The sequence below is a fragment of the Pleurodeles waltl genome, chromosome 8 (genome assembly GCF_031143425.1).
Source record: "Pleurodeles waltl isolate 20211129_DDA chromosome 8, aPleWal1.hap1.20221129, whole genome shotgun sequence".
In the NCBI taxonomy this organism is placed as follows: Eukaryota; Metazoa; Chordata; class Amphibia; order Caudata; family Salamandridae; genus Pleurodeles; species Pleurodeles waltl.
In genome coordinates, this window is record NC_090447.1 from 621226845 (window position 1) to 621246380 (window position 19536).

Sequence of the window (19536 nt, forward strand, 5' to 3'; positions counted from 1 at the left end):
CCACGTGATGCAAAAGAGGCACTATCCAATAGCAAGTATACAGAAGTCAAATTTGAAACATTAGGAAACCCACCCAGGGTTGGTATGATGTCATCTTTCCTTTCTGGGTGACCCCAATAGTTAAACAATTTGTACATCACTTGGTGCAATCCATGTTCCTCCCCGTGGCACAAGACGATTTTCTCCTTTGTCATGAGAACAGGTCTGTTAAACAATAGTACTACTCTCCTTTTAGTCGCCGTGTTCTAATGTTGACGCATTCAAGGACACTGCAGTTTAAAACTTACACATAATACAATAGGACTCTTTACTTATCATGCGAAACAACCTAGTAGGAAAAGTCATGATAGAAAGAAAGACATGATTCAGCATTTCCTGCTGCTGCAAATATGAAGGTTTGAGGCCTAGCTATGCGAACATAAGAAATATAATGCATTAATATCATCATGAATAAAACAAACATAATATGCAAACGTATGAATTCAGAATTATTAATATGTCATCAGAATATCTAAAAGCACTTCATTATTAATTGCAATCTTTGTTAAAGTATCACATTAAATCTGACAGAGATGTGCATTTATTTTTCTGCACATATGTAACTTTAAACTAATTAATCATAAAGTATCATAAAACAAATTAATTTCTACTAATATTTCATTCTAATGATTACAATGTATTTCAACATTGTTTCAAATCATGTTAGCATTTTGTCAGTTCTGGTAGGCATAGTGTCGGGCATAAATTATAAACGTGTACACTTTTAAAGTACATGTCAGTGCAACTTTTGCTCTGTTAGTGCACTAAAAGCATTACTAAAATTAACGCTCCAACACTCATCACAAGGCATTAACATTCTACAAACCATCTACCTCTCCTCTCATTGACTTAATGCTTGTCTTTGATCATGTGCAGTGCTCCACTGCCTTTTGATCATGTACAGTGCTCCATTGCCCAGGTTCACATTACATAGATGCATAGATACAGGACATCGAATTGGACTCCATTGAAGCCATTTGTGATACTTTCTTCTGAATTCCTTGAAACATGAAGCTGATTTTCTTATCTTTCAACAAGTCTCTTCCTACAAGATAAAAGTGTGTCTCGGAGTCTCAGAAATTTCAAATTCATATTGCTCCAAACCAAAAAGAAATAGTTTGAGCCTCCTTTTATTGAGGATTCTACATTAATAACAGTCCAAGGTTTCACATTTCTGTAACCTTACCTTAGTGCCCCGTGGGTTTGTGGTCCTCAGATGTGTTTTTGCAACTTTTGTATGTGTTAGAATATTGTCTGTAGATACTCTCACCAAATGTTACTAGGTGCCATAAGCCTTGGAGAAATGTAAACAAACAGCCATTACAATGACCCAAACAGGAAAAATATGAATTTCTAAAGACTATTTTCATCGCACACCAAAATATATACAGTTAGAACCACTAGGGCCTTCTTCCAGTAATTGGTTGTAATTTAACCTTGTGTGGAAAGTAAGAGTAAGATACTTCTCAGTCAAGAGAGGGAAAAAGCAATCTGCCTTTGAAAACCTTTCAAGTATTTTCCCAGATTGCCTCCAGCAGTTAAATTACCATCACTGATAAGTGATGTTTTCATTACAGGAAACAGATTGTATATAATTCGTAGCTTGGTCACCAAAGTAGAGATCATGTTTTGTATCAAAAGGATAACTTGCTTTCTCTATGTAAAGTACATGCATAGTAAAAGAAAAATTGCCACATGGTTCCAACAACTGATCTTTCATTTCCCCTTTTTATTTGTGAACATCCAAGCTATTTGTTGCAGTGACAAAATATTACTTCCAAGGGCGAAAAGGTGTAGCTGTCATAGCTGCGGAAATTCAGAATGATAGGTATTCTGCTGGTGGTATATTTTTCAAACGGTTGTATGACGGAACAACACATTCCATTCCAACGTGTGCCATTACCACACATGCATTACAGCGTGAATTCCATTTCTACATATAACCATTTTTTTACAATGAATATGACTTTACCACGCATACCCTTACAATTAATTTTGTTGTAAAAGCATGAATGTTAAAGGCATATGCGTCATAAAGGTTTTCCTTGACCCCTGCCATGAGTCCTAAAAGTGGTCCCCGGAGTGACACCTTCCCTGGCTCCCAGGCCTTCTAAAAAAAGACTAGACCCCTGCCCTGAGCCCTAAAACAGGACCCCCGGGTGCCCACCCTGGCCCCCAGACTTTCTCAAAAATACCCGACCCCTGCCCTGAGCCCATAAGCAGAACACCAGCGTGACCCCGCCACCCACAGCCCTTCTAAAAAATACCCAACCCCTGCCCTAAGCCCTAAAACAGGACCCCAGCGCTAACCCCCACCCACAGCCCTTCAGAAAAATACCAGACCCCTGACCTGAGCCCTGAAATAGGACCCCTGCGTGACCCCCACCTACAGCCCTACTAAAAAATACCCACACCTGAGCCCTAAAACGTCCCCCTACCCCAAACCCTAAAACCATACCCCCTGCCTCTACCCTAAAATTGTGCCCTCCTAAGCCCTAAAACTGAACCCCCTGTCCTGAGCCCTAAAACCATGCCCCCTCCACCCAACCTAAAACCGTAAAGCCCGCCACCCCAAGCCCTAAAGCCATACCCCCTCCGCCCCACTCAAAAACCATAGCCCCAAAGCCCTCTAACCGTACCCCTAAAACCGTACCCCCCTTACCTCACTCACCACGATGACAAGCCAAAAACTGTACCCCCTTACCTCACTCACCACAATGATGAGCCAGCTCTTCTGAGGCGCAGCACAGGTCGTAAAGAGGAAATGGAAGGGTCTCTCCATTTCGCCTAACAACGCCTAGTAAAGTGGCATTTTCAAAATTGCAATTTAAAATTAAACTTCACCTTAAGTTAGGATTTTAAATTGTAGTTCCAAAGACACCAAACATATACTGTTTTTCCCTTCCCATTTAGAAGTTACATTTATAAAATGTAATAAGGCAACTCCAATGTTATCCTAAGGAAGGAGATAGGCATTTCAGTGGGGAAAAACAAATTTAAGAGTTTTCACTACCAGGACATGTCCTACCCTTCTAGGGCTATCTAGGGCCTACCCTAGGCGTGACTTATATGTACAATTAGAGACGTTTCAGGCTTCACAACAGGCTTGTTTGCCAGGTTGACTTCACAGTTTAAAGCTGCACACACAAGCTCTGCAATGGCAGGACTGGGACATGACTAAAGGACTACTTATGTGGGTGGCACAACCAGTGCTGCAGGTCCACTCGTAGCATTTAATTTACAGGACCTGGGTACATGTAGTACCACTTTACCTGTGGATACTCTGCCAGGAAGTAGGACTGCTGTGCTGCTGAAGAACTGCCACTCTGCTGATTTGCACTCTGCTGGGCTCCTGCTTTGTTGTGCTGATTTGCTACCCTGTTCCCTGGGTGAGAAGGACTGGACCTGCATCTCTTGAACACAGAACCCAGAGTGAATCCAAGGGCTAGTTGACTGGCCTCCTCATCTGAAGCCTCAGGGACATAACTGGCTTCCAACAGCCTTGCATCTGCAACTGGACTCTGCCATCTGTGAGTCTGCCCTGCCAAGTGATGCCACCCCAGTCTTGGATTTTGACTTGGAAGTGGACCTAAGGTGCTCTGCCAATCTTTGGATCCAGTGGAACCAAAGCATCTACCCTGCTGCATGGTGCAGAACCAACTCATGCTCGCCGCTGCATGGATTGGACTTCTGCAAAGACTTGCATCACCGTCACAACCTGCATTGCCTTTGGAAACTCCACTGTGCAATGCTTCTCTGGTGCAGGCCATCAAATCTCTCATTGATGGCAGCCTTGGCAATGACACCATACTCTGTATCGCAGCCTTGCAGCTCTTTGGAACCAACACATTACACTGACTGCTAGTCACATCTCCGACACCAGACTGCAAATTACAACCCCCAACAGGATTCTCAACATTGACCTAACAGGACCTCGCATCACAGCCTTGCTGCATCTAGGAATCAACACGTCGTCTCGGCTGCACAACGCATCTTCAACGTGGATCTAAGTAATGCCCTGCAAACCAGGACTGAAGGTACTTTGGTTCAGTGAGCCTAACCGTGTCCCTGTAGCCGACCATGTTTCATCCCAGTCAGCCTAAGCTTGTGAATTTGTCCTGGTCTGGCGCGATCAGATGTCCACAACTGGAGTTTTACACTTTTTGGCACTTTAAAATGCTTATTTCTGGTTTTGACTATTGGGTTTTATCACTTTGGTCTTCTTTTATTAATGACAAACGTCTCTATTATTCTAAATCTGTTGTGAGCTTCTTTTATAGTGTGTTTTCAATGTATTACTGTTTGAAGTTTCGCACAAATATTTTACGTATTGCCACTAAGTTAAGCCTGACTACTCTGTGGCAAGCTATCAGGGGATGGCAACACATTAATTCAGGATTTACTTGTGCTTTACCCTGACAAGGATTGTGGTAGCTACTTGACAAGGGCTCACACCCCAGTCAAGCAACATCTCAATTATTTACACAACCTTTCAGCTTTTTTTTAAACTAGCTAACTTCCTGCTAGCTGTTGGGATATCCCACGCCTTAGGTGCACTGCTTGAGAGGGCTTGTTTTAGAGTTGTTTCATCCTAATTTAAAGAACATCTGTGTCAGAATTCTAAATGTGTCATTGCCTTCCCAATATGACTAGGGTATGAGCAAGGTATTTGGGTTTTCTGGTGATCATTTGGGAAGTGAAGCCTTCTTGCTTTTATTCGAAGCCATTTAAATCGTGATTTGATTGTCAGTTCTTAAGCCTGTAACTAACCTCGCAGCTACATGGAAACCTTCTTTGAGGGACCAAATGCTGTCTGGGGATTGCTAAGTGTAAGAAGATTTCATTATTTATTCTCTCTGGCACAGGGAATTGGATCATTGTTTGAAATCTTCTTCTAGAATGAATTATTAATTCCTCCTATAAGTCTACAGTGGTGCTGTTTCCCTTTGGCCACAAAGTTGATTGTTATTCCTATATTTGTCAAAGATGAAGCCTAATTATTTAGAGCAGTTGACAATGTAAGGGCAGCAGTCCAGCAAAGCTAAGCCCAATGAGAAATAAAAGGAAACATGTGCACAAATAAACTAATTGTTAATATGTGTGATACATTAAGTACAAGACACCTTTCTCTCTGGTAGCATTTCATAAATTTGTGTACTTTCCACTGAATATTTTGCTGCTGTGCGGCAGTGCAGAACAAAATGCTAATATTTCATGTCATAAAGTCAGAACTAAGAAACATGTGATGTAGCAACAGTGTCGTTATAGCGAAGAAAAATCCCTGCAATTATGGAATATATTAAAGCGTACAAGACCTAGCAGGAGATAAATCTTGATGTACAAAAATTGGTTTTATGATTAGGATGTTGATATGAACAAAGTATGAATGACGGTATGAAAGTGAAGAAGAATGTTTTAGTGAATGTGATTTTTGTATCTTTGTGACTTGCAACAGTCATTGTGAAGGAAGGACATTATGTTGACTTTCTACTGATTGACTATAAAAGGACATCTGTGAATTAAGGGTTATACTCTCTGGGCCATACATTTTTATGCAGAAATACATATTTATGAGCTGAAATTGAAAGTTAGAGGCTGCCGGGGTTTTTCTTCGTAATATTACCATTTTACAGTACTCTAGGCACCGCATTAAAGCGGGGGTCCCTTGTTTATTTATTTATGTTATTTGTTTGTTTTTTGAGGCAGCAGTGTCGTCAGCCATATTACTACAACGTTCAAACATGAAGGTCCTTGAAATGTGTGCTAGTTCTAAAGGCTGTGGTTTCCACTTTCGACAAAGACAACATAATCATTGCCACAAACATGGCCAGCTCCCAGTTTTTTTTTAATGGTTGCAGATGTAACGTAAATGAAATTTAAGAGGCCAGCACATTGCAGCCATATGTAGTTTACTTATTTCCTCTGCAGTGTTAATTTTTCGAATTAAATTGGCCGTCTTTGGTTAGCACAAAAACACTTTGGCTGCCAAATGTGATGTAATTCTAACGTTGTATTTCTTTTCCAGTCATTGCTGAAAATTCTGTGAAGGAAGGTTCCAGGATATCAGCGTCTGCCAAGGACACTCTGAAGAAACTGCTAGCCCACAAGAAGAGCCTGAAGAAAAATGAGGAGATTAAGAACGTGATCCCGGAGGTTACGGTCACCTCTTCCCCAAAGGTCCGCTTGCAACCCTTCGACTACGAAGATGGAGTCTACGTTGGCGGCAACAATAACGAGCTGGAAGCAAAGGAAGCAGAGGACGAGGAAGAGGAAGGGGAAGCGGAAGAGGAGGAGACTTTTGTTGATGAGGATGATGATGAAGACTTAGAAGATATTGAGCAGTACAACGGCCAAGAAAAAAAGCTCAGAGGAGATGTTTTTGGTAAGTATTTCTTTTTTTGTTGAAAAAGTAAACAATCAGTTGGACTGATTAAAATCATATACTATTTGATTGGGAAACGTATCATTTATTCAAATTAGTATTTAACCACATGACCAAACTTTGCCCCATTTTCATGCCGGTTTAATTAGTTGGGCGTAAGATGTACACCTTTGCCAACCAATGCTGCAAATATCTTTTTTGGCATTGCTGTTGTTTTATGGTTTAATATTTGTGAATGCATATGTTATCATCACATGAGCCTTCCTGCCCAGTGACGCTAAGTCCTAGTATCTTAGATTCGTTAAATATAAGAACTGCTCGTTTCAAAGCATTTTGGGCTGTAATTTCCTTATAACAAGTTCAACTCAAGGACACGCTTGGCACCGATCAGCTAGTAGATTCATTGTCTCGGCAAATACTCTACCGGTTATTTCAGAACGGGTTTTATTGAATTTTCCCTATTTTCAAAGAAACACATACATTAATCAATCATACTGAGAGTGGGGATGATTATATGTCTGTGAACGCCAAGATATACACTGAACAATATTTCCATTTTATTTTCTGTTCTGAGAAGAATCTGCTAATATCAGCTAAATGTTTGAATTTTTTTAGAAATGTTGTCCTTTGCATTTTTTAGATTTAATGATACTTCAGGCAACTTCTTGGCAATTCACACTAGTTTTATGCATTTTCTATTAAATATAAGATTGCATCGTTCACCCCAAACTGCAAAATAGTTTCACAAAAAGGTTTTGACACTCATGAGGTGGGTAGACTGACCTCACATTCAATACCCCTAGACCTCCGAACGGGGAATCCTCAAAGTTATTTGCACCAAGATATAGAATTTCAAATCTGGATTTCCGCAAATTAGTGAATGTGCTACATTTGTAAATTCGTTTTTTTTTCTCCATATTGCAAGATATTCTTTCCTAAAACAACAAACACTTCACATCTCTTCGAAATTGGCAAGGATTATTTTCTTTTAAGAAAAACAGATACAAATCCAGCAAAAGCAATGCTTTTATTGGAAAAGCCTCCAACATTTGCTTATGCTACAAATTTAATCAAGCATAAAAACTACGTTTTGCAATCATCACAAGCTTCACAACTTCAGACATTATGATGTTTGTAATGTTTGCAAATGTTTCCACCATACGTCCACTTCTAAACAACCCTAAAAAAGTGATTTCAAGCTGTGTCCTCATTTATGTAAAAAATCTTACACATGCAACACGTGCACCCACTTGTTAGTGCTGGTTTTTAAAAGAAAACCCTTAAGAGATCGATATGTCAATGTGAATTGACATCACCTGAACCTACAGGCATTTATTACGAAGTCAACTACCTGACCCCAGTTCTGGTCCCTTTCTTTGTCCACTTTACTATTTATCTACACTCTCTACAATTAATTTTTGTATATTTTCTGTGTGTTCCTGCCCCCTTTTAACTTTATCAGGCAAATTAAATTTTCAAATAGAATGTATCATGTTGAATTGTGAAACAGAAACTATATTTATACCCCACAAAATATGTTTGCATCATTAACTCATGGGCACCCATTCATCAAAATGCCTGGGGTAGTGGAAGTAACATCATGCGGCTTTTGACCCCAGAGAATCAACTCTTTGTCCCACCCTTAGCACCTCAACAGCCTCCCGTTTGCAGCTGAAAGGTGGAAATGCAACCAGTGGAACTTCAGAAGGTAAACAGTACTCTTAGATTCTTCTTTACTTTCTGCCTTCATGACCCCTGCAGTCAGAATAGCAAGGGCAGTGCTAGTGGTACCATAGGACAAGCAATGGTAGCAGATATTACACTGGCCACCTCACATTGATACCAATCAAGGTAGCTTAGTCAAAAAATCAGGCATAAGATAGCCATAATTCTGGAGTAGGTCACATATTCAGCCCTATCAACTGTCAGCCTACACAAATGCAATAGTAGGTACATTTTACACATCAATCAACTAAAAAAAGAAGGATAAAAAAACCTTATTTTGGTGAAGGGAAGAGATATTTTAGAGCTATAGGGAGGGGAGTACACTCTCGCTAGTGAAATTAGCACAACACACAAAAGTATCCCCTGCTTGATATTTAACAAGGTAATTTTGTCCTCTGGTAGTCACCCTGCCTATAGAAAAAAGCTTCTTCTTTTTGTTAAACCCTCACCCACTCTAATAGTCGCATGCCTCATTGTCTTGTCTCATCCTGGTCCCTAAATACCAGGATGAACTTGACTGTGTTTTCGGAACCAGTTTACATAATGTGAACCAGGGTGCTCAAGATATAATAACATTACCTCAAGCACACCAAGATTTCCCTTTATTAGTGGTGGCTTGGGTAAGGATAACATTTCTAATGAAAAAAGTGGGAAGTGTTTAGGATATATTGGACCTGCCACTCTAATTGCTGGTCGACAAATTCCAGCCCTATTGCAGATGGTCCATAAGGTCCAGGGCTTTAATCAGGGCAAACCTACCTCCCAGGAACGTATTTTATAACGTTCATACACATGCAAACCAATCTCGCATGCAAGGTGATATATTACTTTACTACTAGCTCCCATGTTTGGACTTGACTCCCTTCTAGTGAATCATTTATTGCTATTTGGTGGGCATGCCCATGTAGTCTCACATTCATCAAGGATCGTGTGCCATTGGCAACCTACTCAACATCACATTCTCCACCAGATTCAGGATCTTGAGACCCCGGTTCACATTAACTAAAGTGCTCTCTGAAACACGGTCTACCCCATCCTGGCTTTTAGGGACCAGGATGTTGAAATATACCACTACTAGAGTAGAGTGGGTGAGGGTCTAACAAAAAGATTAAGCCTTTTTTATAGGAAAAAGAATTGGTGATTGTAATGCAAATAAGCCAAGCAATTAAACCTGAGGGTTCTGTTCTTTGATCACCCAGTCTCTTGCCAGTATTTATTTTGCCTAGTCAACAGACACTCTCACCACCCACAGTGAGTGATAAGGTTGCTTCTCTGCAGCCTCTCAAGAGCATATTATGGCATGCTTCTTGGCTCACCTGTGCTTGGCTTCTTGGCTCAGCTGTGCTTGGTGAAGTGGAGATGGGACAAGATGGATGCAGGGATTTTTTGTGATGTTGAGGATTTTGGAGGTTGTCAGCTTAACAGACAGTGAATGTGCTCTTCTGATTTTAAAGTCAAAATGTGATAGCAACAAATCTACTGACCTGACCCAACCACTGTGTAGGTCCCACACAGTCCAAGTAGTGCAATATTTGCTCTACAACACCTACTAAGGCTTGGGCACTATTATGCCCAATGTCCAACAAGGCAGCCCTGATTGCTGTAGAGGGTGTGCACAGCCACCTCCAGCTTCGAGTGGATCGAATTCCCACCCTGACACCTTGACGGGTGCAAACTGAAACTGTGAGGCAACTGAGAGATAGCCTACCCCACCAGCCTGTGTGGGATTTCTGCACCTACAATCAACTCAACAGGATTGTTTTGAGCTGCCGTTGCCAGAACCTCCAGGGGACCATGGATGGATTGTGGTGTCCGAGGCGATCTCTGACTTGGCATCTTTAATTTTAAACAAATCAAACCAAGTAGGGTAATTGTGCAGCTTCTTACAGCTCATTAGAGCTGATTAATGCTTAATACATCTGCTTTTGGTCATTGACGATTGTTACAACTTGGCACCCATTTACGCGTTTTACGGCGGAAGACCCTTTAATTCATGTTAAAGTTGCCTGGTGCTCAGCGACACGTCCTTGGATCATAAAATAAGTGATGGTTGGGTCATTGACTCCTGTGCTGCCTGAAGCATTTGCTGCCTGTTTTGGTCGGGGCCACGAATGGACATTTGATTGTACACCTTAATGCAATATCCATTTCTGGACTACTACTCCAGGTCTCTTCAAGCAGAAAGGGTGCCATTCAGCGTGCGACACATCAGAAATAAAAATGTCACTTAACATTTGTGTGCATACAGTGTGTGAACCAGGCCTCTAATTTATCTTTACTTTGTCCACTTACTTAAAATTCAATGCTTGCAGTAAACACAGACTCAATTCTTGTAACTCCCCCATTTGCATTTAATAAATTACATTGTTTCCTTCATGCTTAATAGTTCAGTGCTGGATATCTTAGTTGCTGAGCCATTTAATCCTTGCCCTTTGACGACTTTATTGTGACAGAATTTTTAGATGTATAAAGATCTGCAGTCTTCCTTAATGGCTTATTTGATAGGTAGAACATATTGCAGTTCTTTTCAGGCCTTTATTAGACTCTCTCAAAAGCTGGTGCAGCTAGGCCGTGCCAGTCAGATAACCACGAGTTTACTCCAAAAACGTGATTACCTCTTGATGTATATTCAGGACCTTATTCGTTATTTTATTTATTCCTGTTGAAACACACTTGACTGTAGAAATGCTTGAGGCAGGCCCTGTGTGCTAATAAAAAAGAGTACAGGTTATTTTACTCATCTGGCTTCTGTACGCAGTGGCTCCATTTTGCTGCCTGTGCTCCTGGGTCCACATTCTCCAGACCTCGTGACCAGCTTTTAACAATATGCTATACTCAACTAGTCCTAGCACGTTTCAGCTTGTTCATTGCATTCATCATTGCTGTGCTATTAGCTCGCAGGGTATAACTTACTTTGAGAACTTTACCTCATTCTTGGCCTTCCAGCCTTTCACTGGAGTAAATTCGAATAGTGCCTCGTCCAACTCCAAGTCTAGAACAGGTACTGCTTCACTCCCAGTATCAATTTGACTCTGGTTTTTAATACAGGCTCATAGATCGCTCCCGAGGGCTTCAGCAGTCTTCAAAGATCCTCTCCCTGCTTCAGAGGTCAGTGTCACAAGCGAGGGTCGTCTAATGAGAGAGAGGGCCTTTAACATTAGGCATTTTATTCAGGAGAAGGTTTATAATCATTGTAGAACATTTCACCCACGGAGGTAGAATGCTCTGAATTAAACATGGAGAAGATAAATACTGAATGTTGTAGTGGAAGGCCTACACCAGCCATTACTGTCATTCTGTTACACCATTGTCTTTGGTGGAGCACTCAACAATACAATATTATAACTTCCTGAGGGCAGAAACAGTTGTTAGTTACCCTGCCCTACAATTATGGGCCTGAGCTTCAGGATGCAACAGCAGCTCTTTGACAAGAAAACACTGGGCTTTCTTACTCTGTGCTGGATCAGCCCTTCCTTGTTAAAGTGGAAATGTAAGCCCAAGTACAGTAGGAGAAAGCAAGCACATTTTTAAGTTTGTGTATTTAAAAATTTACTTTTGTAAGGTTGTTAGGGCTTACTATTCCCCCCTGACAAGGAAAGGTAGGGTCTGGCACAGAGAGAAAGCAGAGGAGCTTGGTGAAAGAATTGTTCATGCAGTCTTCAAAGGAGCACCAACATCTTTTGTTGGAGATGAGTTGCAGGCAGTGTGCCAGTCACTGTGTCAAACTTTCCAAGGAACATCTAGCTGGCAGCCATAGAATGCTGCCTGTATGGACCTAAATCATTGGCTATGGCCTGCAAGGGGGCATTTGAGTCCAGCTGCTAATATAGCCTTGTAGCCTGCCATTTCGAGATCTACCAGCTGTTGAAGCCCACTCCATCATTATGAGCCCAACCTAAAGGTGAGGATCATTAACACAAAAGACAGACTTTAACAATCACACTAGCCCATTGTGGTGGTCCACAAGACTATTAGAACATTGGTCTCCTTCAAAAAAAGTCTCCTGTAGGACATGTGGTTTAAAAAAAAAAAAAGGTTTCTTGAAAGCTTTTATCTCTTCTTTTGCAGCTCTTTCTGTCCTCTTCATGGTTCAGTTAGTGCCATAGCTGCACTTGCTCAATGCTAGGTGGTATGAAAGAACTGCAGGTGCTATGATAGGAATGAAATGTCCGCATCCCTTGTGTTTCCCACAGTTCTGCTAAATTGTTTCACTTTGGCAAAGCAGAGAGAGGGACAGAAGGTGAAAGACTTACCCATCCCTCTTCCATTTGCTATGTGACAGGATGAACCATAGTACAAGAGAAGAGAGAAGTCTCACTGCATTCGATCACCCACAGTCCCTGTTTCCCTCACTCCTCTTCATAGCTCCCCAAATCTTGATGAGAGACACAGACTAGAGGCAGTGTCGGAGGCTTTGAAAGAGACCATTGAAATGTTGATTGCATTGGACTAAGACTAGAGTTTCGAGGCAATTTCCAGTGTTCCAGGGTCTTAATAATGATAATGTAATTCTGCTTTCTCATTAACCCATCGCAGTAGATGTCCAAAATACAAGATGAAAAGTTGGTATGGTGTTCAACCTTCTGCTGCAAGACATATGATTTTTTTTCAGATCTGGAGCAGCAATGCCCCTTATAGTGCAAATTCTATAATGCTACATGTCTTTTATTTGAAGCATGGAAAAGAGTACAAACTGCCCAATCAGCACAATAGTACTCAGCAAGTATCATGTACTATTAAAAGTGTTCAGGTGCAGGTCAGTGTCATGTCTGCCCAGCACCTGTTGCATGGATATATACATATTTATTCAGGAAATGGCCACCCTGTTTGAACTCTAATTGAATCGACTTCCTTGATCCCCATCCAAAAGCCAGGGAGGTTTCACATGGATTTCATCACCAATTCCTCTGAGTAATCAGTTGTGCTCACATCCTGCGAATGTGAGTCAACCTCTTGACCTCGATTATGGCATGTAACAGAAACACTACTTGGTTTCTATGCAAACCAGAAGTTGCATGTGATCTGCCCCAGCTCCAGACCTTTGCGAGGAATTCCTCTAAATCAGGCTCTCTGCTTTGATTTAGCTCTGTGTGCTGCCTTCTCTCTCATCAACCTCTTCAATAAGTGTGTTAGTTTTTTGGGAAAAGCAAAGATACATAAGAGGGCAACAAAAGTCTACAAACCAGTTTACACATCTACACGCCGCTTTTCTAGAGATCTCATATTCTAGGATTACCACAATGACTTGTTAAAACTGGATAATTTGAACTTGAAGTAGAGCTACCTAATATACCTGTGTGGAACTGGAGTAATACTTATTTCATCTTAATCCAGGCCCGATGTAAATTAACATATGTTTGCAACTTCAATTCATATTGCCGCAAACAAAAGATGCAGAGAGTGTGCAGTGCTCAAACTGATCATGCAAGAGTGTAAAAGTGAAAAACACACACGAGTATATACTACAGAGTACAGAAGTGAAGGAATTAATTTGTACAGCAGCACACTCAAACTATTGTATAAAAGTGAATCTGTTCCTAATTTCTCTAAATGGTTGTTTTATTGTAACCTGCAGGAAGCTTCAAGGATCATGTGCTCTGAATTTCATTCATTTAATCTGGGGCACATAGACTATTCCCTCAGAAATGAGCAATGCCGCATGTTCACTGCCCTTTAGGGTGTCCCTTAGATAGTAGTACACATTTTACATTGACATGTGTAAGAGAATACACAAAATGGTACTTAAGTATTGAGGATACGGAAGCGGAAGCATTTGTACACTGCAATTTATAGAAAAACTACGAACTTTATTACAGTTCCTTTTCTCATATGTTCCATGATTTGAGAACGGTTAGCATGGCTTCAAGTGTGAAAGAAAGACCAGCATGTCACCTTTCTGTGCCACCTGATAGCTTCCAGCCAAGTTTGAGCAAAATTAGTTGGACTGGGATGATGCTCCGAGTAATTACCAGTGGTTGATATAAATTCAAACATTCCATCCCTTACGTGTTTTGTACTCTTGATTGTGACGTCCTAGGTACAATGGGTATGCTACTGGAACCGAGCTGCACCCAACTGAAGAGGCAATTTACAATGAAAACGTTTATAAAGTAGATGAAAAAAATATAATATCTTATTCAAAGGAGGGTTTTTTCTACTGTATACTTTTACATTTTTGCAATTCCATAAAATGAGTGTGACTACAGACTTCTTTAATCTTTGCTTCTCCTACATTCTCCAGGCCCCAAGCATCCCAAATTGCTTCTAATACTAGCAGTTTAAATAGGATAGTATGTAAAGTATGCTTTATTGCATCTGTTACCACGTCATTAGCAGCAGAACCCTCATTTAACATAAAAGATTTGTGTATTATCAATTATTTTCAACCAACAACAGCAATTCAGTGTGCAAGCAGAGGCATAGATTGGTGGTCATTATGAATGGCAGGATGTGAGCTTCATATTTCCCAACAATCACACGGGCATATCATGGTAAAATACATTATCTTAGAGGCAGAGCTTGTTAGTGGTTAAGGGGCAGTGGAAAGGAAGAGCTATGCAGATTGTTATGGTCACTTAAAACACAGTGGGCCCAATTCACAAAGGTAAACTTAGACGTTTGGTCTAAACTTAGACCAAACATCTAGGTATACGACTTTGGGAATTCACAAAGGCCATTTACGAGTACTATCTTTAGGTTCAGTCTCGGGGCGGAGATCCGCAAAGCACTCTCCACCCCAAGTGCGAACCCAAAGATAGTACTCGTAAATGCCCTTTGTGAATTCCAAAAGTCGTAAACTTAGACATTTGGTATAAGTTTAGAACAAATGTCTAAGTTTACCTTTGTGAATCAGACCCGATATGTTGTGAAATAATGAACAGTTTAACAAGGTTCAAACAGAGAGGCTAGAGAGTCTGCGTGTAGCTGTAAAAATGTCAGGTGAAATCCGACAGACACCTCACAATACCTGACTGAAAGCATCTGTACCCAGCTATTTACTACATAATACATTTATTAGGGAAAGTTTTACACTCTAAACACCCCCCCACCCCTGAAAATATGCCCCTGCGTACAAGGCAGGCGGGGACTGCCTCTTTGCCCCTGAACCAATAGATTTCCCAGTGTCTGGGGGTGTGCCAGCCTGAAAAGGCACAGAATAGTTGAGCTACATGATTGTAGGATTGTGGGCCGGATGTACTATCTACAAGTCGTAAAATAATACTCATAATTGATGACTGGTATCTTTGCGATCAGTAAATAATTTTCCAAACTGAATTATGTACAAATAAATTGGTTTGAAAAGAATTAAGACTCGTGGGTCACAATCAGAAGTACCTCATTAATATCATGAGGTAGGTTGCAAATTGTGACTCACTCCAGCTCGTTGTCATCAAAGGGATGGGGGACCTCACAAGCAGAAGAATTAAATACAAGTTACTCTGACGCAGCCCTGCTGGCCTTCCAGCAAGACTGGCCTGCAAGTAATTACATTAAATTGAAGAAAACCATGTGCAGTTGACAAGACCAAGACACTGCAGGCTGCAGACCCAAACTCAAGTTGAGGCAATTTATTTGCAAAAACAACAGAATAGCAGATGCTGCATATTTATCAGGTTCAGCAATATCTGTGTTTCATCTCTCGTAGGAGCTAGATTTCAATTGTCAGACATAAGAAGCTAACTATACCCATGTTTTATTATCAGGAAAAACAAGCAGAAGAAAGTCTCTGGGACTCAATAATCTGATTATGTTCTACCAGACTGTGCATGATTGTGCCATTGCACAACTCCCTGACAATGCACACAACTACCCCATGTGCCAGCCACCAAGGTTTGCTATTGTAGACTGCAGATTTCTTTCTTCACAGTAAAGATTGCCCCCACCTCATGTCAATTAAATCTGGATGGGCTACAAAAGTAGGCGATTCTAAAAATTGTTTGTGAGTCTAAGTGTGGGAGGCACTGCAGTAAAGAAATCTTTTTGCTTTAATTTGAGTCAATTTTCCTTAAAGGAAATGAGACTGTGTTTAAAAAGAAGGTTAATTTAAAAAAAAGTTTGTTTGAGAGTTGACAGTGGTGCTATGGACCACTGTCTACACGCCCCAAACCCTTTTGGTAAACATTCTAAAGGAGAAGTGGTCCCTGCTAGACCCCTTCCCTTTTCAGAATAGTCAGTCAGAAACATTTCAATGGTTTACGTCTACTATTTCAATTTGATGCCATCGATACACAGAGATAGGAATCACTATTTGGAAGGGATGATTACTACCCACCCCTTCTAAAATGTGATTCCTTATCCATTTCCAAACTCATTTTAGAAGTCGGGAAAACGTTACTGATTCTTAAAATGCGTTTAATACTTTTTGCGCTCATTGGCTCCGAATCAGAGCGTTTGCAACTTTAAAAATGCTTTGTACATTTGGCCCACAGATATTAAGAAATAAACCATAACAGTTTTGCTGCATTTTTGTTAGCTGACATGTCTCCCACCTGTGCCAAACAAGGAATCAGAACGACAGATGCAAGATAATACATTTGCATGTGCCTTGTTTTTTTAACATAGTTTTATTTAACCCCTTCATTCTTTCTAGAACGTTGAACTATTATTTTAGAGTTTCCAGTCACAAAGACAGCTATCATGAAAGTGCTGGCTAAAAACACGTTGGAGTAATGCTTTTTACCAGCTACTACTTGAATATTTGCTCAATTTGATCACTGCACCCAAATTATGATAATATTATATTAAGATTGCGTTGTTCCATTTTGCCTCCTTTAAATGCAGCACTCCCACTTGGGGAAAGTCACAAAAGCATATATAGGAGCATATGAAGTTGTAGCCCTGTAGTACTAATTCATGTGCTCATAAAAACCTCTGTGAATTGGACCCACAATTTGGAATACAGACAACTCTGAGTAATGGGGTTCTTGCATACCAAAATAGTGATCATTAAAAAAGGAAGCCACCATAAAGTAAACATTATTTCAGGGTTAGGTAAAAAAAATGATGAGTACTTTAAGTAATACTATGGGAGTTGTGCTTCACACACTCAAAATTGCCTTCCTGGACTGACCCCTGTGTATCTGCCAAAACCACCATATAGTGTTTGTTTCTTATTTACTGGACTCACTGTCTGCCATGACCTGGAAATTGACACATTTAAATAAACCTGGTTGTCATGAGCGATGCCTGCTGGCCGAGGCCAAGTAGTAATTGATGCTCGTGCAACAAAGCTGAGGAGGTACACATGTGTGCCAATTGACTGCTATGATTCTTCAATGAACATTCAGAGCTAGAGAGCAAAAGAAAGCATGCACCTCATCTCCTTGCTTAATTTATTAAACAATCAATCCAACATCATGAATAATATCATATGTTGTAGACTGTGATACAATGTAATTGGTTATCATGATGGGGTAATCATGTTGTACGGAAGACAATGTCACTTCTATTTTTGCAGACATATTTCCTAGCTGTTCAGAACTGCCCACGACCCAGCTGCATATCTATGACTTGGAAAAAGATTCATTAGGCAATTTTAGTTCATGGAGATGCACAGCAGACATCACTTTAAATGTTCAGAGTGTTTGTGATGGCCTCAACACGTGAGTGTTGTTCTTCAGGAACTGTATTACACCAGAGGCAATGGAGTTCAAACAATTGAGTAACGTTTTACAGCTCCTAGGGAAAGAGACTTGCTCTCAAGATACTCCTCACCGGGAGACTTCAAGCACACTTAGGGGGTCATTACAACCCTGGTGGTCCAAGACCGCCAGGGCTGTTTCGACGGAAGCACCGCCAACAGGCTGGCGGTGCTTCCTGGCATATTACGACTGTGGCGGTAGCGCCACGGTCGCACCGCTGGGGCCGGCGGTTTTCTGCCACAACGGGCCCAGCGGTTGTAATCCGCCAGGGCAGCGCTGCTAGCAGCGCTGCCCAGGGGATTACGAGTCCCCGACCCCCAGCCTTTTTCTGGCGGTCTGAACCACCAGGAAAAGGCTGGCGGTACGGGGAGTCGTGGGCCCCCTGACAGGGCCCCATGCGGCTTTTCACTGTCTGCTATGCAGACAGTGAAAAGCGCGACAGGTGCAACTGCACCCGTCGCACAGCCGCAACACCCCCGGCTCCATTTGGAGCCGGCTCCCATGTTGCGGCCCACATCCCTGCTGGGCCGGCGGGCGGAAACTTGGTTTTGGGATGTCCAAATGCGCACCGTGTGAGTGCGGCCGCATTGGCGGCCGCACGGCGGTTACAGCTTGGCAGGCGGCGGTAGCCGCCCGCCAATGTTGTAATGACCCCCTTAGTGAGTTCCATAATTCTACTTTAGTCTTCCTGCCAGATCTAAACATACATTTCCTCACTAAGTAATGTGTTAGAAATGGAGTCTCTAGTTGGCGGTGGTTTGCACCCTGTCCAAGTAAGGACCCTCACTCTCGTCAGTCTAAGGGAGTCACACAGCTGAGATAATCCCGGCTCACCCCCTTGGTAGCTTGGCACAAACAGTCAGACTTATCTCATAGGCAATGTGTGAAGTATTTGTGTACACAACCACAGTAACAGTGAAAACACTACAAAAGGACTCCACATTAGTTTAGAAACATAGTCAATATTTCTTTGAATAAAATAAGACCAAAACGACAAAACTTCAACATACACAAGTGAAGATATTACTTTTTAAAGGTTCCAACGAGTTTTAATCCATAAGAATCAACTGTTGTATCTTCTTAGCAGAAAGAACCTGAAATGCCTCAAAAGCAAAGATGATGCGGCGGCAGGGGAGATGACGCACCAAAAAGCAAAGCAATGCTTCTGTTCCTTACTTGCAGGGGAGGTGATACATTGATTCTTTTCTCGCAGTCTCGGTTCCTTACTGCGATGCAGGATCGATGAGAAATTAAAGCTCCGGAGATGATGCATGGAAATAAATATTGATGAAGCTGCAGGGAAATAGGTACTACATCAGTTCTGCAGCCGCAAGACAGGTGCTGTGTCAGTTCTTCCACCAGGAAACAGGCACTGCATTGATTTTTCTGTCGCAACGCATCAGTGCATGGAATTTCTTCTGTAGATCACCAGCTTACACTTCCAAGGGCCCAGGGACTGGAGTTGGCACCACTTCGAAAGTCAGGACTCTCAGCAGAAGAGCCCAGGAACTGGCAGGTGAAGTCTTTGATGTCCCTGAGACTTCTAAAGGTAGGCAAGTTTAGTTAAAGCCCTTGGAGAACCTTGGAAAGCAGGATGTAGAAAGCAAAGCCTGTCCTTTCACTCCCAGGACAGACGCAGCAAGCAGCAGACCAGCACAATAAAGTAACAGGCAGAGTGGCAGTCCCTCCTATGGCATCTAGCTCTTCTTCCTGGCAGAATGTCCTCAGTCAAGAAGTGTTTTAAAGTTG

At 41.5% G+C, this 19536-nt stretch overlaps 1 protein-coding gene across 1 annotated transcript in view; it reads left to right on the forward strand.

The window, feature by feature from the left end:
* Window positions 1-19536, forward strand: part of EGFL6 (EGF like domain multiple 6) — a 381439-nt gene that overhangs the window by 264312 nt on the left and 97591 nt on the right. Inside the window, exon 8 of the mRNA XM_069204711.1 lies at window positions 6065-6421. Coding sequence (XP_069060812.1) covers window positions 6065-6421 — 357 coding nt within the window. The remainder of the gene's footprint in view (window positions 1-6064; window positions 6422-19536) is intronic.